This window comes from Penicillium argentinense (assembly GCF_028826775.1).
Source record: "Penicillium argentinense strain IBT 30761 chromosome Unknown utg000006l_segment0_segment0, whole genome shotgun sequence".
NCBI classification, from domain to species: Eukaryota; Fungi; Ascomycota; class Eurotiomycetes; order Eurotiales; family Aspergillaceae; genus Penicillium; species Penicillium argentinense.
This window is the reverse complement of record NW_026622665.1, coordinates 519,203-547,072: the sequence shown is the minus strand read 5'-3', so window position 1 is coordinate 547,072 and position 27,870 is coordinate 519,203. Positions and strand designations below refer to the sequence as shown.

At 51.4% G+C, this 27,870-nt stretch overlaps 13 protein-coding genes across 13 annotated transcripts; 4 read left to right on the top strand and 9 right to left on the bottom strand.

Annotated features, from left to right (window-relative positions):
* Positions 1 to 1,339: 1,339 nt before the first annotated feature.
* N7532_007334 (pyridoxal phosphate-dependent transferase) lies at positions 1,340 to 2,500 on the bottom strand (the record flags this gene model as incomplete). The annotated part of the gene is made up of 1 exon (XM_056619827.1): positions 1,340 to 2,500. The coding sequence occupies one exon, from the start codon at positions 2,498 to 2,500 to the stop codon at positions 1,340 to 1,342; it is 1,161 nt and encodes a 386-aa protein (XP_056473193.1).
* Positions 2,501 to 2,906: 406 nt separating this feature from the next.
* N7532_007333 (MOSC domain protein) lies at positions 2,907 to 4,199 on the bottom strand (the record flags this gene model as incomplete). The annotated part of the gene is made up of 1 exon (XM_056619826.1): positions 2,907 to 4,199. The coding sequence occupies one exon, from the start codon at positions 4,197 to 4,199 to the stop codon at positions 2,907 to 2,909; it is 1,293 nt and encodes a 430-aa protein (XP_056473192.1).
* Positions 4,200 to 4,428: 229 nt separating this feature from the next.
* On the top strand, positions 4,429 to 5,786 carry N7532_007332 (uncharacterized protein; the record flags this gene model as incomplete). Its single annotated transcript, XM_056619825.1, has 5 exons — positions 4,429 to 4,474; positions 4,519 to 4,702; positions 4,755 to 4,807; positions 4,862 to 5,421; positions 5,481 to 5,786. 5 exons carry the CDS (start codon positions 4,429 to 4,431, stop codon positions 5,784 to 5,786), a joined length of 1,149 nt encoding a protein of 382 aa, XP_056473191.1.
* Positions 5,787 to 5,795: 9 nt separating this feature from the next.
* On the bottom strand, positions 5,796 to 6,785 carry N7532_007331 (uncharacterized protein; the record flags this gene model as incomplete). The annotated part of the gene is made up of 1 exon (XM_056619824.1): positions 5,796 to 6,785. One exon carries the CDS (start codon positions 6,783 to 6,785, stop codon positions 5,796 to 5,798), a length of 990 nt encoding a protein of 329 aa, XP_056473190.1.
* A 721-nt stretch (positions 6,786 to 7,506) lies between these two features.
* pre8 (proteasome core particle subunit alpha 2) lies at positions 7,507 to 8,592 on the bottom strand (the record flags this gene model as incomplete). The annotated part of the gene is made up of 5 exons (XM_056619823.1): positions 7,507 to 7,625; positions 7,681 to 8,265; positions 8,319 to 8,369; positions 8,473 to 8,492; positions 8,549 to 8,592. The coding sequence occupies 5 exons, from the start codon at positions 8,590 to 8,592 to the stop codon at positions 7,507 to 7,509; spliced, it is 819 nt and encodes a 272-aa protein (XP_056473189.1).
* A 209-nt stretch (positions 8,593 to 8,801) lies between these two features.
* N7532_007329 (E3 ubiquitin-protein ligase MARCH) lies at positions 8,802 to 9,839 on the top strand (the record flags this gene model as incomplete). The annotated part of the gene is made up of 2 exons (XM_056619822.1): positions 8,802 to 9,503; positions 9,561 to 9,839. 2 exons carry the CDS (start codon positions 8,802 to 8,804, stop codon positions 9,837 to 9,839), a joined length of 981 nt encoding a protein of 326 aa, XP_056473188.1.
* Positions 9,840 to 10,260: 421 nt separating this feature from the next.
* On the top strand, positions 10,261 to 11,290 carry N7532_007328 (uncharacterized protein; the record flags this gene model as incomplete). Its single annotated transcript, XM_056619821.1, has 2 exons — positions 10,261 to 10,898; positions 10,951 to 11,290. 2 exons carry the CDS (start codon positions 10,261 to 10,263, stop codon positions 11,288 to 11,290), a joined length of 978 nt encoding a protein of 325 aa, XP_056473187.1.
* A 1,063-nt stretch (positions 11,291 to 12,353) lies between these two features.
* N7532_007327 (amidohydrolase family protein) lies at positions 12,354 to 13,424 on the bottom strand (the record flags this gene model as incomplete). Its single annotated transcript, XM_056619820.1, has 2 exons — positions 12,354 to 13,068; positions 13,123 to 13,424. 2 exons carry the CDS (start codon positions 13,422 to 13,424, stop codon positions 12,354 to 12,356), a joined length of 1,017 nt encoding a protein of 338 aa, XP_056473186.1.
* A 415-nt stretch (positions 13,425 to 13,839) lies between these two features.
* Positions 13,840 to 14,667, bottom strand: N7532_007326 (uncharacterized protein; the record flags this gene model as incomplete). The annotated part of the gene is made up of 1 exon (XM_056619819.1): positions 13,840 to 14,667. One exon carries the CDS (start codon positions 14,665 to 14,667, stop codon positions 13,840 to 13,842), a length of 828 nt encoding a protein of 275 aa, XP_056473185.1.
* A 1,978-nt stretch (positions 14,668 to 16,645) lies between these two features.
* N7532_007325 (uncharacterized protein) lies at positions 16,646 to 16,828 on the bottom strand (the record flags this gene model as incomplete). Its single annotated transcript, XM_056619818.1, has 1 exon — positions 16,646 to 16,828. One exon carries the CDS (start codon positions 16,826 to 16,828, stop codon positions 16,646 to 16,648), a length of 183 nt encoding a protein of 60 aa, XP_056473184.1.
* Positions 16,829 to 18,360: 1,532 nt separating this feature from the next.
* On the bottom strand, positions 18,361 to 19,599 carry N7532_007324 (uncharacterized protein; the record flags this gene model as incomplete). Its single annotated transcript, XM_056619817.1, has 1 exon — positions 18,361 to 19,599. The coding sequence occupies one exon, from the start codon at positions 19,597 to 19,599 to the stop codon at positions 18,361 to 18,363; it is 1,239 nt and encodes a 412-aa protein (XP_056473183.1).
* A 1,401-nt stretch (positions 19,600 to 21,000) lies between these two features.
* On the top strand, positions 21,001 to 23,057 carry N7532_007323 (sugar porter family MFS transporter; the record flags this gene model as incomplete). The annotated part of the gene is made up of 4 exons (XM_056619816.1): positions 21,001 to 21,406; positions 21,471 to 22,228; positions 22,291 to 22,338; positions 22,392 to 23,057. The coding sequence occupies 4 exons, from the start codon at positions 21,001 to 21,003 to the stop codon at positions 23,055 to 23,057; spliced, it is 1,878 nt and encodes a 625-aa protein (XP_056473182.1).
* Positions 23,058 to 23,181: 124 nt separating this feature from the next.
* Positions 23,182 to 24,613, bottom strand: N7532_007322 (SDR family oxidoreductase; the record flags this gene model as incomplete). The annotated part of the gene is made up of 4 exons (XM_056619815.1): positions 23,182 to 23,835; positions 23,891 to 24,067; positions 24,122 to 24,249; positions 24,313 to 24,613. The coding sequence occupies 4 exons, from the start codon at positions 24,611 to 24,613 to the stop codon at positions 23,182 to 23,184; spliced, it is 1,260 nt and encodes a 419-aa protein (XP_056473181.1).
* Positions 24,614 to 27,870: the final 3,257 nt, after the last annotated feature.

Below are 27,870 nucleotides of genomic sequence, written 5' to 3'. Positions count from 1 at the left end.
GTAGACAGTCTAGCGCCTGTAAGAGGAAGAAAATGTGGGAACTTCAAAGTGTCGAATGGGATTACTTTGTCTCGGAAGCGGCGTTGAAAAAGCCACATTGGTTCGCGCATTGGTCCGTAGGAAAGACAGACATGTTTACTGTTTGGACCGCCGATTTCGAATGATTCAGTGTGCGTTCGTACTTGTGATACGAAGGGATGCTCTGCGCCCACTTCTTTGATGTGTTGCTCGAGTTCTACGTCGCGGTGAGCATTTTCGTCTGTGACGATTTTTAGGGCAGCTAGCAATTCGCCTTCGCCTTCCCTGATATCAATTAGTATACTTTGAGCCTGCAGGTCCTATATGCAGAATCTGAGTGGGAGGGGTTAGCATACTGTCGCAAGTCCCGAGCAAACCAAACCGTCGGCGTGTGCCCCAACCAACCTTGACAAGCAGCTGGTACCGATCGCCAAGGACATTCCCCCGCTTCGCGGGGTAAAAATGGACCAGGAGTTTACGATTTAGCCGCTCCTCATCAATTGGATCTGTGACTGTGGTGAGGTTTGGAGTCGGGCATGGCTCCTTGGGTAGCGAGGATACAGAACGCCGGGGAATCTGGAGACATGGTCGGCATGCTCCGATGCGGATTTTGCGAGACGCTAAACTTAAGCGAAGAGATACGCAGCAGAGGCGTGGTAGGGAATTCATCCCAAATCAATTGTCTTTATGTGTAAGTGTTGAGGCAGTGAGTGTGGTGGAATTTCGTGTATCGGAGTGAGGCTGAAAACACGATCGACAGTCACGAGGTTTTGGATTGAATGAGTCATCGAAAAAGGAGAATGAGCAATCAATCTGGCATATGATTTTTGGAATTGTTTTTGTGTGGAGATCAGAGTACTTAGTACTTTAAATTGTATCATTTCAAGCATCTCTTCGGACGAATAAAGAGTTCGCGGAAGTGTACCGAACTTTGAACCGTCGATTCTCCACTTTACGCCTCTAGTGTTAATCGGATACCCGCAGGTCACGAAATCGCAACACATCAAAGTGTCCATTTCTATCATCCTAAGCTAAACCAAACAATATTAAAACCAAATCGAAACCTCTATTCTATTTAACCGTCCGCACAACATCATCCACCCCCATCGCAACATACCGCACATTACTTTCATTCACTCGAAAATCGTCAGCATCAGTAAAAACCAGCCGTAAAAGCCACTGGCGGGAACACTCACATCCAGAAATAGAAATTCGCCCCGACTTGAGCATATAAATATGCCACCTCTCCCGAATAGCAAGAGCCTGCTCCTCCGAGAGACCGAGGTAGGTAAACATTCCAATCTAAAGCAATAGCAAGGTATCAGCTAACAATATCACGTAGAATGAGAGCAGAACAAACCTGATCCAAAACATGCTCCCAGCTCCCTGGCGTCCCCAACCTAACCAACTCCCCATACAACGCCCTCCGCATATCCTGAATCCGAGTACTCATAACCCCCAAATCCTCATACCACCTTCCCCGCAACTCCGCATCACCGAGAACAGTCCGAACAATCTCGGCTCCGCCCCTTGGAGCCATGGAATACTCACCCCGAACGAGATGGCATAGATTCGCAAGGATGTCACCCCCAACCCCACCAGCAGCGGTATTTTTGTCCAGGGAAGGGAAGGAAACGACATGCAAAGCACCAACCCGCTGCCCATAAAGCCCAAAATTCTTCGAAAAAGACTGCGCAACGCAGAATTCCAGCTCAAGCCCGAAAAAATGCCGGATGGCCCATGCGTCCTGCGCCGCGTCCCCGGATGCAAAGCCTTGATACGCGAGGTCGAAGAAGGGAATCAACCCCCTCTCGGCGCAGAGTCTGGCGATGGATTCCCATTGTGTCGGGGTGGGATCTGCGCCGGTGGGGTTATGTGCGCAAGCGTGGAGAATGACGACGTCGTTTTTCTGGGCCTTTGAGAGGGATTCCATTGTGCCTATGTAGTTGAATTTCTTCTTTTGCGCGTCGTAGTATGGGTAGCTCTTTTCGGGGACCCCTGCTAGGTCCCAGATTGTGTGGTGGTTTGCCCAGGTTGGGTTTGGGATCCAGACTGTTTTGGGGCGAATGTGTCGGGATAGGAGTTCCGCGCCTAGTCGGTTGGCGCCTGTTCCTGAGACCGTTTGGACTGAGGTTACTCTGTCCCGTATCTGGGGTGAGGTGGTGGAGTCGAAGCCGAAGACGAGGTCTGAGGCTAGATTGAGGAATTCCCGGTCGCCTTGGATCGAGAGGTACTCGTGTCTATCTTTGTTGCGGGCATCATAGATCCGTGATTCGGCTTCTTCGACGACGTTGAGCGGCCACGGGTTTCCAGTGCTGGTGCGGTAGACGCCGATTCCGAGGTTTACTTTTTGTGGGTGGGTGTCGGATAGGTAGGCGCCGTTGACGGAGAAGGGTTCGTCTGCTGGGATTGGGGGGAGGGTGGAGAAGAGGGAGAGCCGCGGGTTGGGTTTGAGTTTTGAAGGATCGGAGATTGAGCCCATTTTTGCTGAGGTCGAGTGAAATCAAGTCGATTCAGTTGCAAAGGGGTTATTTGCGAGGTTTATAGATTGGTTGTTTGGGCAAATAACCGGCAGAAGCCGTTGGCAGCCGGTGAGTGCCGCGGGAGAGAATAGCCGGAGATGCAGAATGATGAATCGGAGGGGGAAAGAAAATTGGGCGGTTTGAGGATTGAATTGTTTACTGAGTTGAGAATTCACAACTGTTATGGATGAATGGTAGTCATGTCCAGGTTCGTGGTGTTGTACAAGTATGACTGTGGCAATTTATACCCAGCCACTGTAACTCTTTCCAATGTCATGTACGAATCAGCTTAAAGCCTCTCTAGTCTAATGCAGTCATGTATCTTATCTTACAACAATGAAAAACAAAACAATAGTACAAATCAGCTCAAACCCCCTCAACCTTCTCCCCAGGCGCCAACATTTTAATATACCGATGCTCCCCCGTCTCCAAAACCCCCACCTCATCCCCAACCCTCAGCACAAACTCCTTCAGTGCAGGAACGAGCTGCATCCCAAGACAAGCATTGGTCCGATCCCCATCATCAATCCGCCGAGAAGCCTTCAACGTCCGATCCGGCTCCGCCTTATGCCGCTCGCCAGTCGCAGGGTCCACATTCGGCAACCGACACCGAACAGTCCGACAAGCAGCATAGATCTCCACGCCCGCGATATCAATTCGCTTCCAGTGATCTTCAGCGAACGCCTCCGGGCCCTGGATGATGATGTTGGCGCGGAAGCGCGTGATGCTTAGTTTGGGGATTGCGTAGGCGCAGCGGGATGCTACGTCCCGGTGGCTGGCTAGATTTAGGAGGTGGATGGGATAGGCGTCTGCGAAGGACGTGTGGGGTTGGAAGCCGATTTCTTCCTTTCTAGGTGCGTTGCGAAAGATTTCACGGACGTGCGAGTCGCTGGCGCGGAAGAGTGTTACGGGTGAGGTTTTTGGGTCGAAGCCCAGGTATTTATGTAGTGAGGCTGGAATGTGTTTGCCGTAGTCGTGCGCTAGTGGTTTGTCTTTCCAGATTTTGACTGGGATGAGAGGGTAGGCCGATGCACCTGCGCTCTCGGGAGGATGGAGTGGGATGTGGAATATCTCTCGTGCAGAGACGATGCCGACTGCCATTCCAATCCAAATGAATAGGCCGACCAACCCCTGCGGCGTGAAGCGCGGGTATGAAATAATCATCACGCCCCGCGACTTCACCTCGGGGAGCGAGGGATTATAGTCCGGCGTCGAAGGGTCCGGAATCCAGATCTCCGGATGAATGAGGGCTAGTCGTTGAAACCCTGCATTTCGCAGCGTCCGAATGGTAAATCCGTCGGCGTCTTTTTCAGCAAAGACGAACTGCCGGTCGAATTTGAGACCTGTCGGCACGACGTCGGCTTCTTGCAGTTCGATGCCCCCGCATGATTTGATCGGGTATGTGAAGAGCGCTTTTACGCGCCAGGAGGGCTCTCCGCCGTCTCGTTGGATTCGTGGGACGCCCTTGCTGTATTTTGGGTCGAATTCATCGTGCAGATTGCTTTGCCCTTTTCCGAAGCCGATGCGATGACAGCCGCGGGGTGGAATTTGCTGTGGGCGCAGGTATAGCAGGAGAGGCAGACAGCAGAGGACGGCTAGTGCTGGTGCCAGGAGGTGGCTGAGATCGTGAGGACCTCCCTGCGGTCCATCGGGGGACATGGACACAGCTATCTTGCTATGTGTATAATTGAATATAGTGGAAGGTATAGTTGATGAGGAAAGTGCGCTCGATTTCTGCAGCCGCGCGATGTTGGGGGACCCACAACCCGCTCATCTTAACATCGCAACACCCTGAGACATCTTAGGGGACAAGGAAAGTCTGGACGAAAGACGGAAAGAGGGCAGAAGAGAGAAGAGTGAACATGACAGCCAGCCTCACGCCCACGCCATGAGCATCAACAATGACCTGCTCGGCCTGGACAGCCAGGACACGCGTGAGTCCCTCCCACCTCCTGCAGAATCCATACTGACCAGCCAGTGCCGGTCATATCCATCTCGGCCTCGCAGTCTCTGAATGCATCGGCAACAGCTGCCCCGCCCATCTCAACTGGATTGACGCGTCTGGACGAGGCGCTGGACGACTCGCTCGAGCGTGGCGGGATCCTGCGCGGCCAGGTCACCGAGGTATTCGGGCCGCCGGGAGCTGGCAAGACCTCGCTTGCGTGAGTATATGTTTAAAAAGGGCTGATCAGCAAATAATTAACAATATGACAGGTTAAATATTGCATCAAATTCATTACGCGAAGGCGGGAAGGTGGTTTGGATCGGTACGTCCACCTTTCATCCGTTTCATCCGACTGATAGAGCACTGACAACAACAGATACGGGCTCGCCTCTACCACCACATCGTCTCGCATCATTAACCACTGATGAAAACTTGGGGAATGTAATCTACTTCCGAGCCCCAACACTCCCTCACCTCCTCGCTCTCATCCTCCGCCCACCAAAAGTCTTCCCACCAGAAGAAACTTCCCTCATTGTAATCGACTCCGTCTCATCCCATTTCCCCGCCTACTTCCCCAACGCCGCAGAGCTAAAAGAGCAGCTGGCGAAAGGGAAAATCAGCGACAAACAGCAGCTGCAGTGGCTGCTCAATCGCAAATGGAACGTTGCCAGCGACCTCGCCACCCATCTCTCCCGTCTCACAGCGCGGAATCTCGCCGTCCTCGCGATTAACCAGACGCATACGAAGATTAAGAACCAGCCGCGTGCTACACTCCATCCTATTCTATCTGGTGGTGCGTGGGAAAGTAGTGTGCAGACGAGATTGGTTGTGTATCGCGATTTGCCGGATACGCGATTTGTGGAGGTTGTCAAGAGGGGTGGGAGGACGGTTACGGTTAGGGTGCCCGAGTTGATTGTTTCGTTTTTGATTGAGGATGTATGTCTCCCGAGGCTCTTGGTGGTCGTTATGTTGGACTTTGCTAATATTTATATCAGGATGGATTGAAAGAGGTCAAATCCGATGGGGATTCGTATGATCCTCGGGTCTTTGCTGAGCCGGAGACTCAGCCTGAGACTCAGCCTGATAATACACCCAGTCGTAAACGGAAGGCTGAGGATGAAATCGCCGATAGTCAGGATGAGGACTCGGAGGCTGAGATTCAGTGGGAAGAGTCTCTGCTCGAGGCTGAGGGGGAGCAGAGCCAGAAGCTGAAGCCCGGGATGCTGAAGCCCAGGATGCTCCCTCCCAACCATGAATACGAAATTATCTTGCATTTAGTATCAAATGGGTTTGTTTCATAACACAATACATCAAGAAGGTCTCCCAGTCTCCACAAACGTCCTCCCCTCCACCATCCGCGTATTACTAGGGGTCGCAAGAAACTCTTTCGGCTCCGACTCGCCAGTCGGCCCCTCATCCCTCGCATCCTGATCCCGATCCGGCGTCTCGGGCTGCCGATTAAACGAGCAAAGAGGCAATGTATCCGCAATCGCAATAGAAATAGGATGTCTCGAACCCTGAATCAGATCCACCAGTTTCCCCAACACCGCAAACTCAAGCTTGAGTTTCAGCGAGTATACAAACCCCTTCAACGTAATCTGCACCGCGTACAGATTTGCATATTCCAGACTCAATAAGAGCAAATCCATCGCCATGATCGCGCAGTTTATCCCGATCAGTTGATACATTATTGAGCGGGAGTCGGGTCGAGTTGCGGACTCGGCGCCTAGTCGGAGGAGTTTGACCGTTTCGATCACGTATAATGTCGAGAGGATTCCTTCTTGAATCGTGAAGCCGGTTAACTGGACCTTCTCCATGATGTTGTAACCGGTAACCCAGGCCTTGTTTTGCGTGTGCACGATATTCGCCCCGTACGTCAGGACCGTTGTCGGGACGTGCAGGAGGAAGAAGTTCGCGACGATGAGTCGAAGTACGCGCTTAAGAATTCGCTCATCGCGCAATACCAGGTGTAGTCGGGAGTATAGCACGACTGATTGGCCCGTTACCATCGTCCACCAGCCGATCGTGAGCACTGTCACGGAGAGGATGCTGTCGGTTTGCGTGAAGAATTTCATCAGGAAACCGATTGAGTACGGGACTACCCCGATGCACCCGCATGTTAGCAGGGACCAGAAGTAGAGGCCTCGCCAGCGTCGGAAAGTCGAGGGGACGAGCACGACTAGCTCGGCGACATTGTAGCAGCTCAGCCCGATGAAGGTGACTAGTGTCATCTGCAGTATGTCGCCTTCTGCGGCGAGGGCGCCGGATATTCCGTCCAGGAGGTCCTGGGGTGGGGACATGGTGTGGGCGATGGGCGCATGGACTTCGAGTCATGTACAGATGGTGTGCCATCACCCGGTTTGGTAGGCGTACATTTTTGGGAGAGAATGTGTGAGAGAAACGGAGGAGAGAGGGAGAAGAAAGAGGCGAATGTTGTAGTACAGACTGGCCTGACCACGATGCGCAGTCTCTGTGCGCCGACGGGGAATCAACCGAGTCGTCCTGCTTGGCGAATCCCTGATTATTTCGGAAGGGAGGGTACCTCACACGTAGTGCTGTAGGTAGTATGTGCTGGGGGGGCACAAGATTGGTGATTGGGGCCAAAACCCGGGGAAGAGACGCCGATCCAGCGCCATTATCAATAGCGCCGGGGCCAGCTGGTGAACTGCTAAGCTATCGAGCGTTCCTTGAGTTAGCCAAGTTAGTGGAGAGGGCACTACGCCGCATGGGGATTTGGATGAAACAGGGGCATTGTTCGTGCCGAAGACGTTTAGCGTCGAGGCTGGCGAGGCAAGAGTCAAGAGGACGTGGTGATAGCCGGCTGCCGGTGGAAGTATTACGCTGGCGGCCGCTGTGGTTGTCCTTGTGATGTTCCGGCGGTCTGCAGTCTCTCCCCTCAGATAGGATACGACTAGTTCATAGTACCAAAGAAATTATGAGAAAGGGCTGAGATATTTATACGCTGTAGTGGTGCATGAAATGAATCCATTCGAGTCTAGTCATCCTATCATGTCCACTCGCTTATAGGTTGGTCAGGTAGTCCTCGATTTGCTCCTTGGTCAGCTTTCGGAACCGAGGTCCTTGTGCGCCCTCCACGCCCTCGTAGCCCAGAAGGTGATCCGCAGGCGGGCCAACAATTCCTGGAAGATATTAGTACTGGCTGGTCTCGCTTTCCACTGCCGGTGCTGAACCTACCAATCTCTATTGTGTCTCCGTTCATCTCTCCCTCAATAGTCTCCTTAAGCGTCAACAGTGCAATATGGATGGCATCCTCCAGCTCCAATCCCTCTGTGTACCGCTTCTCCAGGAACGTTTTGGCACTGGTCGCGTGTTTACCGATGGCAGTCGCCTTCCACGGGTAATAGCTGCCGCTGGGATCAACCTGGTACAGCGAAGGGCCGCCCTTCAAGATACCACCAGTCTTGCCAGACGGCTTCTCCTTGTCGTCGGACTCAACCTCGGGCTCGACGCCCTCATCCCAGCCCGCAACAAGCAGACTGACACCGTACGGCCGCACACCTCCGGACTGCGTGGCTTCTTGCACCACGCGCGCCACATCCTGCACCAGGATACGCGTCGGCGGGTATTCGTTGTAGATGCGCTTGTAGCCTGTGTGCGAGACCTTGCGGGCCTTGTCCACCAGAACGCGGTAGTCGGGGCCCATGCCGGCGTAGACCATGCCGATGTCCGGGGTAATCAAAGAAATCTTGGAGAGCGAGGGGGGATCGATGAGAGGGGAGGAGGATTTCTTTTCGGTCGCGAGGACAATTCCGTTGGTGGCTATGATGGATTAGCAGATGATCAAGCTGGAGGGAAGCTCGAGCTGCACACACCTTTGATGCCCAGAGCTGTCACACCCTGGTTGACGGCGTTCAATGCATATTCTAGAAGCGAATCAGTATGGTTTAGTCGAGAGTAATTGTCAAGCAAAGACGCGGCGATCGATGTCGCTTCGTCGCTCGTGGCCTCCACTCTCGAGGGTCTTACCGATCTGGACCAGCTTGCCGCTGTTGATGGTGGTTAGCATCCGGAACTGCTGCAGAAACTCAAGGGTCAGACACACCTGGGCGAGAAGGTCGTCAGGGAGAAAGAGTATCGGTCCGCCATGATATCTGTTCGATTGAATAACAGGAAACAGACAGTCGATGTGGATGGAGAGAAGAGGAGCTGTAGGCAGAACGGGTGACGTTAAGCTTGGGAGCTGCGGTCTGCCAAGGCGGTGAGCCCACCACACCTTTTCTTTTCTCGCTTTCTTCCTCTCTTCTTTTTCTCTCTCCTACCACTCCCTCCCACCCCAACCATGCCAGCTGCCCTCCATGCAGTCCAGCAATGAGTCGGATGGTCCGGAGACCGGGTCACCCCCTCCCCCTCCCCAACCTACAGCAAGCTATCCACCCCGGGTCTGTCGTATTTGCCTGGAAACCGTCCTGCCAACTCTCCAGCCGTCGGAATTTTTACAAAAGCCACGCGTGGTGTATTCCTCTGAGGACCCAGAGCTCGGTCGGTTGCTTCGCCCATGCCAATGCAAAGGCTCCTCTCGTTACGTACACGAAGGCTGCCTGCAGACATGGCGACACGCGGACCCCCGGTATGGTCGACGGAACTACTGGCAGTGCCCGACGTGTGGGTTTCAGTATCGGCTGCAGCGTCTGACCTGGGCCCGGTGGATCAGTAGTTCAGCCACGCAGATCTTTATCACTCTTGCAATTTTGTTTTTCACCATTTTCATCCTAGGATTTGTTGCTGACCCCATCATCGATTTCTACCTCGGCCCCATCGATGAGATCCCCATTGACATTGACATTGACATCGATGACGCCAAGGCTTCGTGGCTCGAACACATCTTCAAGGGAATGGCGTCACTGGGCCTTCTTTCGTTCTTCCGTGTGATCTTCACCATGTCGCCTTGGTGGGGCGCCAGGAGTCTCGCTGGTGGCCGGACTGGTACTAATGGTCGAGATCGAGTACGGTCATTGAATTGGATAGTAATTATTGCAGGAATCCTCACTTTCCTATGGGTAAGTCAATCAATTATATATCTAATGCGGTGCATCGGTACTCATCTTTTCCTATAGACGGTCTATGGAACCGTTCGTTCTTGGACTAAACGTTCCCTCGAACGTGCCGGCGAGCATGTCATGGATGTGCCCCTACCAGATGACGACAATGACGATCCTGGACCCGTGCCTGAGCCTTCACCTACATCCGAGCCAGAGCCAAAGCCAGAGACCCCGAGTCACCAGTCGACGACCACTTCGTCTTTCGTATCCGATCGCACTACTTTGAGTTGCCGTGCTCCTGCCAATGACGCGTCAATCAGTCAATGTGCGAAGAACGACCCTCGCCCTTCTTAACCCATGGCGTCTTGTCTGAGAAGCCGCCGGACGACGTCTGGAGCGTTTTGTTCCTGTTGTCTGGCAGTTTCATTCACCAGGCGGACGCTGTGGGGAAGGCAGGATCCCTCTTCGATTCTATCAGAGGCGATGCGATGTCCCTCACGGGATAATCATTTCCTTCTCGCGTCTGGGATTGAGGAGTGGTACACTTTCGACATTAGCCTAGTCCCTTTTTAGATGGGTGCCTTCCTGGTTAGGCGGCCACCTCGCACCTGCCGCAAGTGAATGAATCTGCCTACTATTTCATATTCCTTCTCCCGCCTTTGATTTTCCACCTCTCCAACTCCCATCGTTTCTCTCGTACGCTGTTCCCAGCTTCACAGACACCCAGGAACCCTTTCTTCATCAAAAAGAAAAACTCTCTGGAACCGTTCTCGAGATGGCCTCCAACCGTCACAGCACCGCCCGTACCCGCCCTGCTCGCGCCTTTCGCACCATGGCAGCTCTACAAACCCGGGACCGTCTTGACACCCCGCGCATGCCTCGTACCGCCCACTTCAGGCCTGGAAGCCGCTTCAACGGTGACAAAGATGACCCTGTTGATGATGAGGTCGAGCTAGAGCTCGACCTGACAAACTGCGACGGCGCGTTCGAAATCATGGCGGCCTCCTCCAACACCGGGCTGTTTGGCCGAGCCCCCAGCCCTCAACCCCAGGTGCACCCCCCACGCATTTTCACCGACCCTTCATCGACCCGGTCGTTCGACCAGCTCAGGCAGGATCTTGCCGAGCCCATGCTGCGCGACTCGACCCGCAGACTGTTCGAAGAGCTAACTGACATGATTCTACGGGTAGAGAGGAAGCTATTCAGCGGCCCGGGCGAATTCCTTGACAATGAGAGTACCCTTGATGTACTGGAATTCGCCCAGCGTATGCAGGCATTCTTCTCTTCGGCGGCCTCGTTGACGGAAGAGCTGGTGAATGTTAGCGAGCGTGTCAGCTGCATGATGGCCGTGATCACGCGTGACTGCCCCGATGCCATGTGGCGTTTTCAGTGGATGACGATCCTCTTGTGGGAGTGTGTCGCCCCAGGTAAGTACCCCAACAGACAACAGACTAACGTTTAACAGGCACCAGCCAAAGCCCCGTCTCCCTGAATTCAATGTCATCAAGGCGATGGGAGAATTCTGGACCGAGGCGGTGTATGACAAGTACACCGTCCTGTACCATGACATTTGCCAGGGTACCGGAGGCACCTTAAACACCGATAACGCTCACTTTGTAGCCGGCAGTGTCGGCATGATTATGTCGACCTTGTCACGCCTGTATCGGGCATATGGTGAGTATGTCAACCGCCTCCGGGCCATCCAGGTCCGACACTTCGACCCGCTGACACGTGGGCTCAACAATGAGGATCTAATCAAGTTCCGGAGGGAGATGGAGCACCTTCCGTTCCCGACCTGGAATTAGGCGTGTGGAGGATGACGGCAGTGTGTATTTTTCGAGTACCTACCACTACCACAAGGTGGTGGAAGCCCGGCTGTTAGTAGCATTCACAATGCTAATTTCCAAGCTTTCACTTGCCGCTCATTTCCAGTAGGATCTTCGAAATTTCCCATCCATTCTAGCATGTAAACAAACCTCTAGGTTCACTTTTGCTTTAACTCATATGTAAAATTTTCTTTGGGGGGGGAGAGAATCACTTGCTGCTCATTTCCAAGTCAAATCTCAGAATTACCATTTTCCACTTCCAGTGTGCAGATTGTAGATTGGCTCTTCAAATTGTTGCTTTGGCCGGGGTATTAAACTCACTTATATTTAGTGAATGAATGATATCCCATAGCCTAGATCACATTCTCACTCATGATGAACTCAAACCTAAGAGAAATGTGATATCTCCCAGATTCAGGTTCACAAACACAATCGTAGGAGTCGTACGAAGATGAAGCGTCGAATCGTGAAATCATGAAGCTCTCGTAAGTGTGTCTTCCCGTCATCGATGGGGCTAATGAAGGTCTCCTTGGACGACCACCCGGCCATCGAAGACATTATAGAGTCGGCAAGTTCCCCAAATATACGAGGAGCAGAATTGGGTCCGGTAGATCATGCCTCTCGCCAAACCCAAGTAAAACTGGACCTGTGAGCTGCACATCGATGCCTCTGAAACGTTTCTCTGGTTCCCGGGGCGGACCGAAAATAGCTCATCGGGCCGCCCCTCTCCTTCGCACAGAGGAAGTGAGACTCGGATTAAAGAGACGGTCATGATGCGTGAATGTCAAGAGGGGAGGAAGTGAGGCGAATGGGGAGTCTTAAATACTAATGCAGGACATCCCATTGTCAGAGCCTCGACGATCCGCACCTGCGTGTTTGACAAAGACTCTGAATATATTCACCTGTTCGTCACGCCGAGGACGAATGAATACTCCGGAAATGTCCTGGTGGCCGTTAAAAACCCCGTAACATACGAAAGAACGATGCTTGCAAGCCACTTTCACAAAGAACAGAAAACACTGATATTCACACCTATAATACATTAAGCAGTACTATCCTTATAAGCCCCCAGCTTAAACAACCTCTTCGCATTTTCCCGTCCAATCTTATACCGATCTACCTCATTCAGCTCACAGTTATCAAACCACTCACACCCATCCTCAAACGTCTCAAACGGATAGTCAATACTGAACAAAATCCGATCAGCCCCAACTTCCGCCATACAAAAGTTCAGCGTGGTAGTCGAGAAATGTCCAGAAGTCGTAATCCACAAGTTCTGAGCAAAGTACTCCCGAATCGTCTTCTTGCATGTCTCCGCCAGACCCAGCTGCTTCTTCCGATCCTCGAACCAGTGGTTAATGCGCCACATGTCGAAGGGGATATGTTCGCCCAGATGGCCGAGGATGATCTGGAGCTTGGGATGGCGGTCGAAGACGCCGTTCGTTACCATGCCCAGGGCGTGCAGGGACACGCCTTGCGCGAAGGAGAGGGGTGGCCCGATGAGCCATTTTCGGTCCGCCCAGAGCTTGTCGAAGATTGTGCCGGTGGGGTTGCGGGGATGGAGGTACAGGGGGACGTCGAGTTCTTCGCAGGTGGACCAGAAGATGTCCCACTTTGTGTTGTCATAGAAGATCATGTCGTCGCCGTCTGGGCCAGCGCGCTGTGTGTCGTTGACGAGGGCGCCGAGGAAGCCATATTCTTTTACGCAGCGGCGGAGCTCTGTGGCGGCTTCTTGGGGGTCGTGCATTGACAATGTACTATGTGATCGAGTTAGTATGGGATCTATTCAGGTAGGCTGTAAGATGACGTACGCGAAAGCAGCAAAACGATCCGGATGCGCCTTTACGCGCTCGGCGATATAGTCGTTAATTTCCACGGCGAGAGCCTGCGCATCCTTTGGATCCCAGATATCTTGTACACCCGGCGCAGTGTAGGAGAGAATCTGCAGACCGACACCGTGCTTCTCGGCGAAGTTGAGGCGGATCGAGTCGACGTCGTTGATCTCGGCGACGTGCTTCTCAACGTCTGTCGCGAACATGCCCGCCCACCAGCGGGTCTTTTCTTTGAAGCGCGGGAGCGCGAAGGCTTCTTCGAGAGCGATTTTGCCTAGCATGTTGACAAAGGTGGTATTAGAGTTGAGTTGGAGGGTTGGCTGGGTATTGTTTGGTTGCGGAGGGCTGGAACTATATAGTCGGTCCCCCGCGGGGCTGCCCCGCAGTCGGAAAGAGCATCAACTGGTGCAGGATAGCTCAGGTTGCTTGGGACACTCGGTAGAAGAGCAGAGGAGATGCAAGCTATGTATCGTTCCGAAGAATCGGCTCGCTTCCGACGGTCGCCGGTCCGCTGGTTTCCGCGCCAATTGCTGGTCGGGTCGCGACTGCCGAGCCGCGTGCTCGATCCGACGGCGGCGGGTATTTACTAACCTTAGTGGTGTACGTCGATGAGTAAGTGAAATGTGGAGGTAGAGGGGATATGGAGAATGCTCCATTTATTTCTACATGCTAATGCCACGCTATATAGTCTGAGTATCATGAGAATGTCGACGTGGTACAATCCGCTTGGAACAACTGCTCCGACCCGCGCGAATGCACAATCGACACCAGCATGCCCAACACGGCGAATTCAAGCTTCAGCTTGATGCTATACACGGTCGCCTTGAGGATAATCTGTGTGAAATAGAACCCCACATACTCGAGAATCACGAGCGTCAGATCCATCATGATCGCAACAATGTTTATCGCCAATAACTCATACAGTATCTTGTGTCGCCGCTTGTCGCTGTCTGGACTCAGTCGGATCATTCGAATCGTGTCGATGATGTAGATGCTCGAGATGAAGGACTCCTGTGCTGCGAACCAGGTCAATTGCATGCGCTCAATGACTTCGAAGCCCACCGTCCATGGTCGCGAATTTGGCAGGTAGCTTGCGCCGACGTTGAGGGTGGTGGTTGGGATGACGACCGCGAAGACGCTGAAGACGATTAACCACCGCACGCAGCGGAGGAGGTTGGTGTTTTGGGAGACTAGGTGCAGGCGCGAGTATAGCACGACCGATTGATTCGGGATCATCATGATGAACCCGACGTTCGAGAGGACCATGGCGAGCCATAGCGGGGCAATGCTGAAGTATTGCAGGGTTGGTCCGATGGTCGAAGGAATCACTCCAATTGAGGCGGAGGTCAAGAGAGACCAGAAGTAGAGGCTGCGATAGCGGTGGAAGCTGACCGGAATGAGAATCATCAGCTCGATCGAATTGTATAACGCGATAGTCACGAAGACGACGATGCTAATTCCCAATGCGATATTCCCGCTGCCCGGCGTGAACAACGATGGCGGGGCCTCCTCAGCATCCGCCATGGCCAGTGATACATCTGTGTTTGCGGGGAGAATGCAGCGTCCGGTCGAGAGGCAGGCGCATTGTGGTTGTCCTCGTGGCTGTGGGCGCTCCGCGGAGGGAGACGGCAGTTCCCCTGCGGTTTATAGGAGGCGCGCGACGACGGGGAAAGTAGGAGACCTTAGAGTTGGAGCGTTTTCGCGTCAAGTCTCGGCAACAAAGACTAATTGCGCCTGTCCAGTCGAACTCTTAGGCGTTGACATAGAGAGACTTGCTCGGTGGAATTCCGATCGACGACCGCCATGATGCCGCCACCGCCATTCCCCACGTCATGGCGGGTGGTGGCCAATGACCAGAGGAGGTATGTGCAATTTTGGTACGAATTTTGCTTTGGGGATCAGTGGTTTGGTAAATTACCCCAGTTTCGAGCCGTGTACGACTCGCGCTGGTTGGAAGGGGAGAAGGTTCCGGACTGCGGGGAAAGAGAAGCTCCACTCGTGATCGCGTGAGGGTGTTTAGGTTAGGCTCGACTCGTGGTTCCGCGCGTGCCTCAAATGGCCCGGGTACAGCAGTCAAGGCCTCAATGCGACTAGCCACTCTGATCTTTCAATAACCGCGACAATGTCCATGATGGCTCGTCCTGCCTTTGATTGAGCTTGATCAAACACCCCGATTATCTCACTCCTTCGCCGAGTCGAAGCAACTGCTCTTTCTTCTTAGCTGGGGATTTCCTCCTAATCCGTGACTTCGCTATTCGCACTTTACTTTCTAGGCAACTATGTGTGTCGCGCCCGGACTCCTCTGGGCCTTCTCGGCCGAATTCTGATCAATCTAAGAGTCTTAACGGATCTCACAACTCTTTTCGTCACCGAAGACTGTATGATAACCACTCCTCTTGGGGCGTCGTGTCCAGGAACAAGATGGAAACGAATGGGTACAAAAAACGAGAACATATTTCGAACTGGAGCAAGGAAGAAGAAGAAGAGAGAGGGTTAGCGAGCTGTCTAGGAAGCGGAAGCTATTACGGGCTTGACATAGGTCATGTGACTACACTCCGTACTTAGAAGTCACATGACCGAAAATATATACTGTAGTATATATCGTGTCGGTATCAGTGGAGAATCAGTATTGTAACTAAGGGATGGTCAAATTATATCATTGTAACTTCGCCAAGAGTCTTAGTCATGCTCGGTCGCATACAAATTCGTGTGTGAGAACGAACATAACCAATGCAGATGACAAGGTATCTATGATTCGTCCAGGTGATTGGGTCTTAAGCGGTACCGACATATTTCGTTTCTTAAGGCCAAAAATATAGTCTTGTGATAACTCAACAGAAGGGATTGTCTGGTTCTGAAAACTATCTGGGGCATACGGTCTTATATACACTAGCGCACTGAATCGGAGATTCAGTATTCCGAATGGAACTTAGTAAGCCTGTTCCACACTGTACTGACTGACCTAACCAGGGTTGTCAGTACCAGACCATACCGCGTATTCTGTGCCAAATATCACAGTCTAAGCACCCAGGCTGCCTGTCGATCCTTCATTTGGGCTATCAAACTAACATGGGCTGAGCCCTGCAGAAAAGGCCTGACCTCCAAATCTCGCCAAATGAGCTCCGGGCAATTCTGTGGGGGCGGTTTCAAATGTGCAAGCCAACTTCCAAAAGGTTGTTTCTATAATCTAACCCTCAGGGGTGTAGCGTAGTTGCACAAGCTGAAGATATTGGAGCGCAGCGTCTCTATCAGGATGCTTGTGAGGACGCTTTGGATTCCAAAAAACCGTGTGATTGGCTCATGAAAGGCACACGGAAGTAAGGGCGCTAAAGAGGCTCGGCGATCGCCCGGGCGATTACAGCACTTTATTATTACAGAAATTTCCCTGTACTTGATTTCCTTCTTCTGCACCCCCTTTTTCCTTATCTTGACCCAAAACAGGCGGTGATTGGAATTACTGGCATTAATTGGCTGGGGAATGCGATCTCGCCGATTCACTCTTTCAATAAACCGTGACGCAGAAACAACCAGCCGCCGACATGTGCAACGAATCTAATCCACTGACAGAGACAAAAGTGTCCTCAGAAACCGTCACAGGAATAACAAGCCATCGCGCAGGGATAGAATGGAGCTGATCTTCGGCAACCATTCCCATCACGGTATTGACCATAGCCTTCTTGGTCATGGTGTTCAACTACCACGTCCACCACAGCGATGCACTCTTCGACCACTCCCGCCTCGCATCCACCAGAAGTGAGAAAAACGTCGTCGACGTCGATTTGAACCCCATTTTCATCCTCTTCGTCCCCAATTTTGCGATGCGATTGCAGGGGGTCGAGAGAAGGGAGCCGTTGGCGGTGCAGGCGAGCAATACTTAGCTTGTTGCGAATGTCCTGTTGCACGATTGGTAATAATGGAGGTGTTTTGCTAGTTTCTTGTTGTTGCTGGTGCTGTCCTGGCGATCCTCCCGATGTGGGCGGTAAGGATTGAAGATGTTCCTGATATACAGGCTAGGTTAGGCATTTCTGGGCTTGTTGCTCATCGATTTGAGCATTCGGCATTGCAGTGGAGTGCGGAGGGTGTTGAAGGGGCTCTTTGGGGTGAATATTGGCAAGGCAGATTGGACAGTTGCCATTGAGATGGAAGAGAAGACTGACCTCACTTGGTAGAGAGCCATCGGAGCCTCAGCGGCATTGAAGACTGCTGAAACTCAACAATAGGTGCCGAAGGCGATGAGCCAACTGACTGATCCTCACATCATGTATGTAATGTTAGCTCAAGCGAGACATTCAAATTTGTACATGGCAGAGAGGCTATGGAATATGTCTTCAAATACGAAGTTTGGCATCTTGCCATCCCCCCTGAGACGCACTAAGCCTTATATGGTAACGCGGACAATTGGGAAGCGTGTAAAGCACGCTTCCTTCAGGGGTTACTTTAGATATCTTCAATCTTTAATATCACTCAATTGCTGGCATGCACACATCGCTCCTCCTAGATCCTATCCCTCATCTCAACACCTATATCTACGCCGTCAATAGGACTCGGCATATTTGAAGGCGGCATTCGGTATGGCATCCAGTATGCCCACCGATGTTCCAGTGCACCCACGTCCCCAGAGTTTCTTACGAGTCACCCTATGGCGTAGCATCCAGACCGTTCTAAGCTCTCTCGGCCAGAGTATCTTGTTGAAGTCTGAGCTTTTCGAATATTTCCAGTGTCGCACGCCAATGCCTCGATATTGCGCTAGCCAGTGTAGCCACCGCATATGCCTACAGCCACGTCCTAAAGTGCGGGCTCCTTTACCCCCACTACACTATTTGCCTCTAGTTGCATCCTCGATTAGCGCTCCTGATGTATTTTTTGTTTGGTGTCAAAACAAGCCACGTTGCCCCTTTTCACCAGAGGATGGGGCCGAAACTGATTCTGACTCTCGGCGTGCGCCCCCTGACGAGCGACATCGGCGACTCATGATCAGAAGCTTTAGAGCCTTGCCATGGAACTTTGCAACTGAAATGATCACTACAACTGCAACTATGTAGATGCCCGAAATTCCCCATTATTATATTTAAAAAATCTATCACAGGTATGTAAGCTATTATCTAACAGTATATCAGCAGTGGTATCTGGTATGATGCTCCCGCATCCAGTTTATAGCCTATGCCGTCAGTCATGAGAGACTTCTAATCTATCTCAATTCGTATCATCAATCCTCAATTATAGCAGGGTCACATCTCCCCACCAGATCATGCGCTCCGTCAGTCCTGCCACAGTTACTAAAAACTCCATTTCCAGCCTGTTGGAGTGCTTGATATAAATCGCGTCGAAGTCTGGCGAAATCAACAGTGTCGGCTTGAGATGTTTCGTGCCTGCTTTCAAGCCATTTTCGTGTAAGGATAGTTGTAGTGTTTCGCCAATATCCAGCGGCTCGCTCTTTTCTCCCATCGGTATTTCCAGTTTAAACCCCTGGGGATCATTGCTTTCCATCGCCCAATCTAGGCCCAGGTCGTGGCTGCTTTCTCTTGAGCCGTGAGGTAGGTCGGGCGGGCTGTCGTCTCGGTAGACATCGGTCTTGGATCGAATGGACATTTTGGCTGCAGTGAGCCAGATTTTCGGGGTAAAGTCCTTTTGGTCGGTTGTATCCGCGTCCTCCAGTCGAAAGCATTTTAACTTTATCGGGATGGGGGTTGTATTGTTCAGTTGAATCCGTTCAGGGGCTGTGATCTCCAGTTTATAATCGAATTGGGGGACTTTCGAGGATCCAAAGAACGCTCGTTTTTTTTGTAAAAGAGATAATCCGCTGTTCTCCTTGCCGGGAAGTAAATGGAAGCTGCGCACGCTTGACTCGATGTTCGATACTTGGGTGCCGAAACTGGAGAATTTGCGAAATGCTGGTGGTCGTATTTTGATTGTGTGCGTCGATGTGCATGATTCCCGCTTGCCGCCGTATGTGTAATGAAGCGTTGCCTCGAGGTAATATTCGATCCAGCAAGATGCGAATGCCCCGTATCCCGTCGTAATAAAGCTTGCTGGCAGAGGTCCTCGTATCAGCGCTTCGTGGTAGGGTGACAATGCCATTTCTTTGCTATGGGTTGGTTCGTCCGGCATGGAGGGGATCTCGATCTCAAAGGGCCAAGACAGAGGTTCGCTCGGCTCGGCCAGATCCAGCGATCCCTGGAACAGCTCGATAGGCTTGGGAATCAGCAATTGCCGATTAACGGCGCAAAAGCCGGCTGGTCGTGGTCCATCGCTCGAGACCAGTCGCGTTGAGGACTGGTTGGCCAGCATAATCTTCAACCCCCCGCGAAGGGCCAGGGTGACGATCGCCTCTGGCGAGACAATGGGTGCCCGACGCACGACCGTACCGATAAGCCGATCTCCCGCGGCGAAGGTCCAGCCTTGCGGTGCGGCGGGGGCGACGGTCAAGTCGTCGGTGCCGAGAGTGAGAGCCAGCATCGTCGGCAATCCGAATATCAAGTCCGTGCGGTAGAGGGTTCAGATCTTTCCAAGGTTGCGCGTCGAAAAAGCGTGATTGCGACCGTCGTGGGGGGAGAGCTGGCCCCCACTACGCGATTCATGCAGATAATCTCGACGATCCTGCCATCCATTGCGCCGAAAAGGGGCCGAGGAGCATGCGGGACACCAAGCAGCAGGTACCCGCGCAGCCAGCGTTGGTAGTAGCCATGGAGGAATCATATCGTTGCGGATTGGCCTTGGTAATTATGCTGTAAATAGCATTTGGAATCTGGGATGGACATGGCGCTGATAACAGTTCATGTGTAGTTGTGGAGTGGGCGAGTGAGCGTGAGCATACATATCTGCGGTAAACAACTCCGTCCGCGTCGCGAGAACGTATCAGCACCGATGATTCAGCATCACAACACAAGAACAACTCACTACCCTGTAGCAACGACTGTCACAAGAAAAGGAAAAACCCAGTGTGATGATCTCTCGTAAAAGAGGTGTAATGTTGTTCATAGTGAGAATTAGTAGTAAACAGTGCTCTCCAAAGAATAGTGCCAAGGTGTCTGGGCATTAGGTAACTGTCAGTTATCCGGTTCGCAGAAGATAGTTGAAGAGCGAACAGAGTCCAAGCAAAAATCTAAGGCGGTATTTCGACTGGAGATGTCAGCTAGGCTGACTCTTACAGACTCGGGACTTTGGGGTACCTGAGCTGGGCAACATCACCAGACCCGCCCAGAATCATCAAGGCCAAACAGGCCACCATTCAGACTTCGGCCCCATCTGCTCTTCTCGTGGAGAACCCTGACATCCCCGCAGTGCTTCCGCGACACTTCGTCAACGCGGGATTAAACATCAATTAACTGGTTGGCTCAGTGCGCATTAACCCCGTCGAGTGAATCTTTCTCCACATTTTCCACTTTTTCATCGTTGCCATTCCCAGGCACGTCCCGAGTCCAAGGAACTCCTGACACCAGGATACTTGCTCCTCGACAACCTGACCGAGTAGTCGAGTTGAGTCCAGGCCAGTTGGTGTGCGTCTGACGCATCTGACGCATCGCCATGCACGTCCAGCCACTGCCAACCCAGCATCCCTTGCCCCATCCAGAAATACGAGCAGGCGATCCCAATGACTTGATGCTCACCGTCGCATCCTGGTCTTGTCGCCCCGCGTCCTTCGCCTCTACCAATCACCCCGGTCCTCAAATTTGGCCCCGGCTTGTCCTGGGCTCCAAGCCTCATCGACATGTCTTTTCAAAGAATTACATGACAGACCCACCAAGGTAGTTCGTTGTTTGCTTGATGCTTGCTTCTTCGCTTCTTCACATCCTTTGGTTTCTTCCAAGTCTTGATATCTATGTCTGTTTCCCCTGAATCTGATTTCTGTTTTCCATCATGTTCAAGCACGGCGGAGGCATGATCGAACAAGACGAGAATATCGATGACAAACCCCGCGAAAAGTTCGTGCCTCAGCGCACCTTCGGAACGGCCGCAGAACGAGCGCGACGAAACCTAAATGCGAAACTCTCGAATCCGCTCGCGGGGTTCAGCCACTCTGAACTGCGCAAGCAAGGTCGCGCTTTTGCGATGATGCATGAGATGGGCGATGAGTCGGATATTCGGGCTTTCGAACTCGGTGCTGTTCTTGCGCAATCGCCAGAACGATTCGAAAATGTCGCTGGCCTGATGCCTCAGGAGAAGGAGGTTCTGCGACATGAGTTTGAGCATCGCTGGTCCCAGCCGTGGAGCATGTACGCCGTGATTGCTCTGTGCTCGCTTTCGGCGGCTGTCCAGGGAATGGGTATGAGCTGATTTCCGAAAATAAACATCAGTGTGAGCTGACGCTAATTTTTACGTTCTCACAGATGAAACGGTCGTCAACGGCGCTCAGATCTGGTATAAGCATCAGTTCGGCATTGCCGGCAAGGAGCCTCGAGATACATGGCTGGTCGGACTGATCAACGCAGCCCCATACCTCTGCTGCGCATTCGTAGGTTGTTGGCTCACCGTTCCGTTTAATCACTGGTTCGGTCGACGGGGTACAATCTTCATCACCTGCTGTTTCAGTGCCATCGCCTGTCTCTGGCAAGGGTTCGTGAATACTTGGTGGTCGATGTTTGTCGCGCGATTCGCACTGGGCTTCGGTATTGGCCCCAAGTCTGCCACTGTCCCCATATATGCAGCCGAGACTGCGCCGCCAGCTGTTCGTGGTGCATTGGTGATGCAATGGCAGATGTGGACGGCCTTCGGAATTATGCTCGGGTACGCTGCAGACTTGATCTTCTACCAGGTTGGCGATCCAGCAGGTATCGTTGGCATGAACTGGCGGCTCATGATGGCTTCAGCTATGTTTCCCGCGGTCATGGTCTGCTGCTTTGTCTTTGCTTGTCCTGAGTCGCCGCGCTGGTATATGAGCAAGAAGCAGTATTATCGTGCTTACCAGTCGATTTGCACCTTGCGCCACCATAAGATCCAGGCGGCCCGCGATATGTACTACATGCATACTCTACTAGAGGCGGAGAATAGTATGAAACTTGGGCAAAATAAGCTGCTGGAGCTCATCACGGTTCCGCGGAATCGCAGAGCTATGTTGGCTTCGGAGATTGTGATGTTTATGCAGCAGGTAAGTTGCGGCCCGCCATATTTGAGTGCAGCGTGGGAATAACTTTATAACCTTATTTCAAGTTCTGCGGTGTCAATGTTATTGCCTACTACTCCTCGGAGATCTTCTTGGTGAGTCGATTGAAATATGAACAAAATCATCAACAATGGACTAATGAAATCAGGAGGCAAACTTCTCCCCGGCCGCCGCCCTAGCAGCCTCCTTCGGCTGGGGCGTGATAAACTGGATTTTCGCCATACCCGCAGTCTACGCAATCGATACATTTGGCAGGAGAAACCTACTACTAACCACATTCCCACTAATGGCACTTGCGATGTTCTTCACCGGATTCAGCTTCTGGATCCCAGAGGAAAACCACTCCGCGCGGACCGGATGCATCGCTCTCGGCACGTACATCTTCGGAATCGTTTACTCGCCCGGCGAGGGACCAGTTCCTTTTACCTACTCCGCTGAGGCATATCCTCTCTACGTCCGATCCTATGGAATGGCACTGGCGACTGCTACGACCTGGTTCTTCAATTTCGTGCTAGGCGTTACCTGGCCATCCCTGCGAAATGCGTTTACTCCACAGGGTGCTTTTGCGTGGTATGCGGGCTGGTGTATTGTCGGTTGGTGGTTGGTGTTGCTTTTCATGCCCGAGACGAAAAACAAGACGCTCGAAGAGCTGGATCAGGTCTTCAGTGTGCCGACTAGGTTTCATGCGAAATATGGTCTCAGGCAGATACCGTACTTTGTTAAGAGGTATGCCCTGCGCAAAGATGTGAGGCCAGAAATTCTATATGAGAGGGAGGACACGGCGCCGACGCAGGATCTTGGGTTTAATGCTTGACAAGAAATGATTTTATATACGAAAGGAGGATGGCGAAAAGTATGACTCGAGTTAACAAATTATACCCCCCAGGATATATGATATACGATAACAGAATTTTATCCCGTGTTCATTTTGAGAATTGTTAGAGGATCAGACCTGCACGTCTGAACATTTCAAAGCTTTCGATCCAGCCATCCACAGGATCTACATCGCCACCAATACCGGTACTTCTCATTTTATCAATGCTCATTTGCCGATCAAACGTCAACCAATATCCCACACTATCCAGCTGTCGATTTCCCGCCCCAACTCCAGCACGTACGGCATTCTCGCAACCGTGTTGAGAGAAGATTCCCCGGTACTTTGAAACGTATTCACCAGGCCGCAGGGATGAAGTCGACTCTGGAAGCTCACCTACTTTTAGCTTGTTCTTGTCATGGCCCGTCGAACCCTCGGTCGGTACCACTCCCTCGAGCCCGAACCATTTTGCTAATTGCGGCCAGAGTTCGCCATATGTACATGGCCTCTGATTGTCGGCAATATTAAATAGTCGGCCAATACCGCACTTGTCAGGCTGGAGGGACGCCTCGATCATGAAGCGCGCGATGGTTTTGCTTGAGGCTGGAGTGAATAGAGAGTTCGCGCCTGCGGTGTTTCCAGGAAATGGGACCTTCACACGTTCGTGGATTTTGCCCTCCGCACGAGGTCCGATACCGTGGTTGTATGCGTATAGGGAGAGGTACTGCGCCCAGTGGAGGGCGAGACTGAATTGCGAGCCATTGGGTGTGAATCCGATCTGGGAAGATGAAGGGTTAGTCAGTCGGCAGAAGCAAGGAATTCCCACAGCATACGATCGCATCCGGGCAAACTTCACACCATGTCCAGCTTTTTCCCGTACTCGCTTCGCTGAGTAGTTCCCGGTAGGCTGGATATACGACTGTCTTTGCGTAGTCGGGTGGGAGGTTTGAGACCATTTCCTCTTCGAGAGGTGGGGTGAATGTACCACCGGGTGCGTAAATCCCGTAGCCCTGGCGGATGTTAAAATGCGATGCTGCGAATGATGCCTACCGAAATTCTCTTACCCGGGTACCTCCGACAAATGCCACGAACTTGAGACTCGGACTCAGTAGTGTGTGTGCATCGATGACATTCTGGAGCATGCGCCGATTTGTCTCGACTTCTTCGATATCGTCGTCGATTGCGGTGAAGACTGGCGCTGTCAGTGTGTGTTCGCCTCATGACTGTTTCCTTCTATCTACCGTAGGACACTAACCAAGATAGTAGATATGTGTCACGGTCTCGACATCCGATACTTTCTCTTTCAGCGACTCTGCAAACGGCCCATCAACCTGACTGAGATCAATCCCGGAAATAAGCTGTAGCTCTGGGTGTACCGAATTTGGCTTGGGCTGAGGCCAACATGAACTTGATAGATCGAGTGGGCGGTTGGTAGTGGCTGTGACCTTTGAGAACATGCCATTTGTGGGGTAATTGCTGAGGATCTGGTGAATGATGGACCAGCCAACTAGACCAGAGGCGCCGTAGACCATCGCATGATTTGCGGGTGGTGCCATTATCGCTCAAATGTTTGATATTTAAGTGCTAAGTTGCAAGGACAGACGCCCCTATCTTATATGCTGTGTTGTCTTCGCCGCTCTCAGCCTGAGCACCTTATTGATTCGGTGGTGCATCATGACTCATGATGGGTCATCCAATCGGCCTCCCGAATGAGGCTTTGGGTGAGATAAGTGGGTCCGCGTGAGGTGCGGATGCCTGTTGCAGTATTGAACATATCATAAGTATGCATAATTAGACTCGTCTTCTCTCAAAGTTTCTAAGCGCTAACTTGCTGGCAGAATTAAAGCATTTCTTGACTTATCTGCGGACATCTTAGTGCACATACTGAGGAGAATACAAAAGGAGAAGTATTTCGAAGTCTATCAATTCATTCTTTGGAGTATTGAGTTCAGAAGAATGGATTGGGATTTATTCCTAGTCAGTATTTTCAGGTTCGAGAATCGAGAAATATTCTAGTCAGGAGAAATGAAGGCTAGCTCACAAGTGCTGCTATCCAAAGATAAATCAACCAAGACCGAAGAAGAATAATCACTGATTTCCAAACTCGTGTACCCCTCTCAGAACTAACCGTTGAGAAAAGGCCCCCTGTGCGACTAGTAGAAATTGAGAGAACTAGTGAGAGTATATGAGGAAACATTCACTATTCTGTTCATAGGAAAGGATTCTTACTGGAGCGTGCGTGAATGGGTATAATTTACCTCGTGGACTCGTGGGTTGCAAGAACGGTCTTCATGTCGCCATTGAGCGGATCCCAGAATATGACGTAGCTATCTACCGAGTCACTTAAGATCCATCTGTAATCACCAGTCATACACACACTAGTCACAGGTCCCTAGCTCTAGTGTTGGTTGCGACTTCGAAAATTCCTTCTGGAGGCCGAGAAAAAGAAACGAACCTATGACCACGAAGCTTCCAGACGCATTTCGTAGCATCTTCAGAATATCTACCACCCAAATGACCCATCTTCCAATATTTGGCACTAAAATAATTGCTGCCGGTGACAAGATGTTGGCCATATTTAGGAAAGGTAACTGACCATACAGCGTCAGGATGCCCATCTGGCCATTGCAACTGGTAGCGACCCACGCACTTTCAACTTCCCACAGGCAAATACTCCCTTTATTCAGAATGGGATCCCCTGCGGCAAGCATAATGTATTTGCTACCTGGAAAAAAATCACTGAGGTGAAACAAGATGGTTCTCTGAGACTATGGATGAGTTCTTTGATCAAAATCCACGCAAATAGACATCTCGGTCTGCACTGATCGAGTCAATGAAGCGATTATCTGGTGCGAATTCCAACGACGAAATCGCAGCCGCATGGGGTTATGTGTTGAGCTTCATTCTTTGTGTTCTAATTTTCCAAACCAGATTCGGAGTATTTTCAACGTTAGCCACTGTCTGTAAAATGAATCGAATGTCGGGATGAAACGTCATAGCTCACCCTGACTTTTCCATCCTTACCACCTGTCACCAGATACTTGCTGTCTGGGCTAAATGCAACGCTGTGAAAGTTACCAAATACAGAACTATTTCTCCTTCTGGGTCAATATGTCCTTCAAAAAAGACTTATATGACATTTCGCCTATGTTCTCGAGTGTGGCTTCCTGGAAGCCTGCTTCACACTGACCGGTGATCACATCCACAATCCTAGCGAAATTAGTACAGCCAATGGCTAGGTAACCACAATGGGAGCTGAAGCGAGCGCAGCAAGATTCGCTGTCGGGGGAAAATGTGTGTAGCAATCGGATATCAAGCACATAAGTAATTGAACCTGCGATGGCGTATCAATGTCCCTCGTCTCATTTCTGTGATGCAGGAATGTCTTCCAGCAAAGTCTTGGCCCATTTTCCTTTCAATATGTACGATGTAGCCGAGAGCGCGGGGATATAATAGGCGCCTTTTAACTTGGCAAAGGAATCGTGATCTAGTAGAATTTAAAACGGCTGATCTTCCTCTGCAGCTGCCGCGATGCAAATCGCAGACCCAAAATAGTCTCCTTTAGTACCGGGGGCAAGTTCATGGACGAGCAGTGTCTGTACCGCATTTTACGACCGCTATTGCATGTATGGCTAAGAGATGTTTCTGTAGTATTGACGTTCGTTGCTGAGCATAAATGGGTCATATCCATGAAAGTGGACCAATCCGTTTTTGGTGTATCCTCTCAGTGAATCTCTCACGAGATTCGGTATTTTAGCTGAGGAAGTCACATCAGCGTCCCTTTCTAGAAGAGTCTGAAAACTAGTTCCTCGTGGCCAAAGCCTGATGCTATTTGAAGCGGAGATGATCCCTCCGCCCCCCACCCCAAGTTGAAATACCGTCGTAATACCGTCCATTGATGGAAGCTCCACGGTCCAGAAGAATTTCCACCACATTTTCATGGCCACCTCGAGATGCAGCACAGAGTGCTTCGCTGCAGAGCTCGGTATGCCATGATAAATTGATATTAGCGCCCTTATCAGGCAGCACCTTCACAATTTTTTGAAGACCGTTTGATGATGCAACGGCGAGTGCGGTAGGTGTACTTGTAAATGAGGAATCAATTGGCACATATATATCAGCGTGGGTTTCTAGAAGCAGTTGCACACAGCCTTATGTCCCTGGATGCAGGCAGCTATGAGTGCAGTAGAGACGGGTGTACATCATGAGTAGAGAAGCAGGACGTTTGTTTGGATCAGCACCGTAGTCGATAGAATCCGAGCTATTTTCATGGCCATAGGTTGCTGCTACCTGGAGTAGCGTGTGCCCGAATTATTGAACATCATCCACCGCTTCTTCGATGCTCATGGAGGGCTGGAGGACTGACCTTTGAATTTATGATATCGCATATGATGGAGTGCAGCCCTTTCCTCGAGGCCTCTATTAAGGCGAGCTTGTTCTGGAAACTATCTCTGACCAAACTGGGAACTTGGAGTGAGTGGCGAAGAGCTTCAGCAGGAGATCGTTGCTGAAAGGGTCGCCAGTAAATGCTTGAAGTAATGTTTCAGGCACTCGTAGACAGCAAATGGACCAAGATGAAACAAATGAAAGAGTCCAGTTCTTGCACTTATAACATGTTCATCTAAGAGAAAGATAAGGCACGCTTGAGCAATTTCTTGGATAGAATATTCCAAATTCAAGGCAAACATTGCAGCTTTTCGGTTTTGATGCGATCTGACTCCAGGTAAGCTCGCGACCACATGGTCGTTAGTGCTATGTGCTTCACACCAAGCACCGCGCGACACTTTACTGACCTGCAGTATAGCATTCTGAT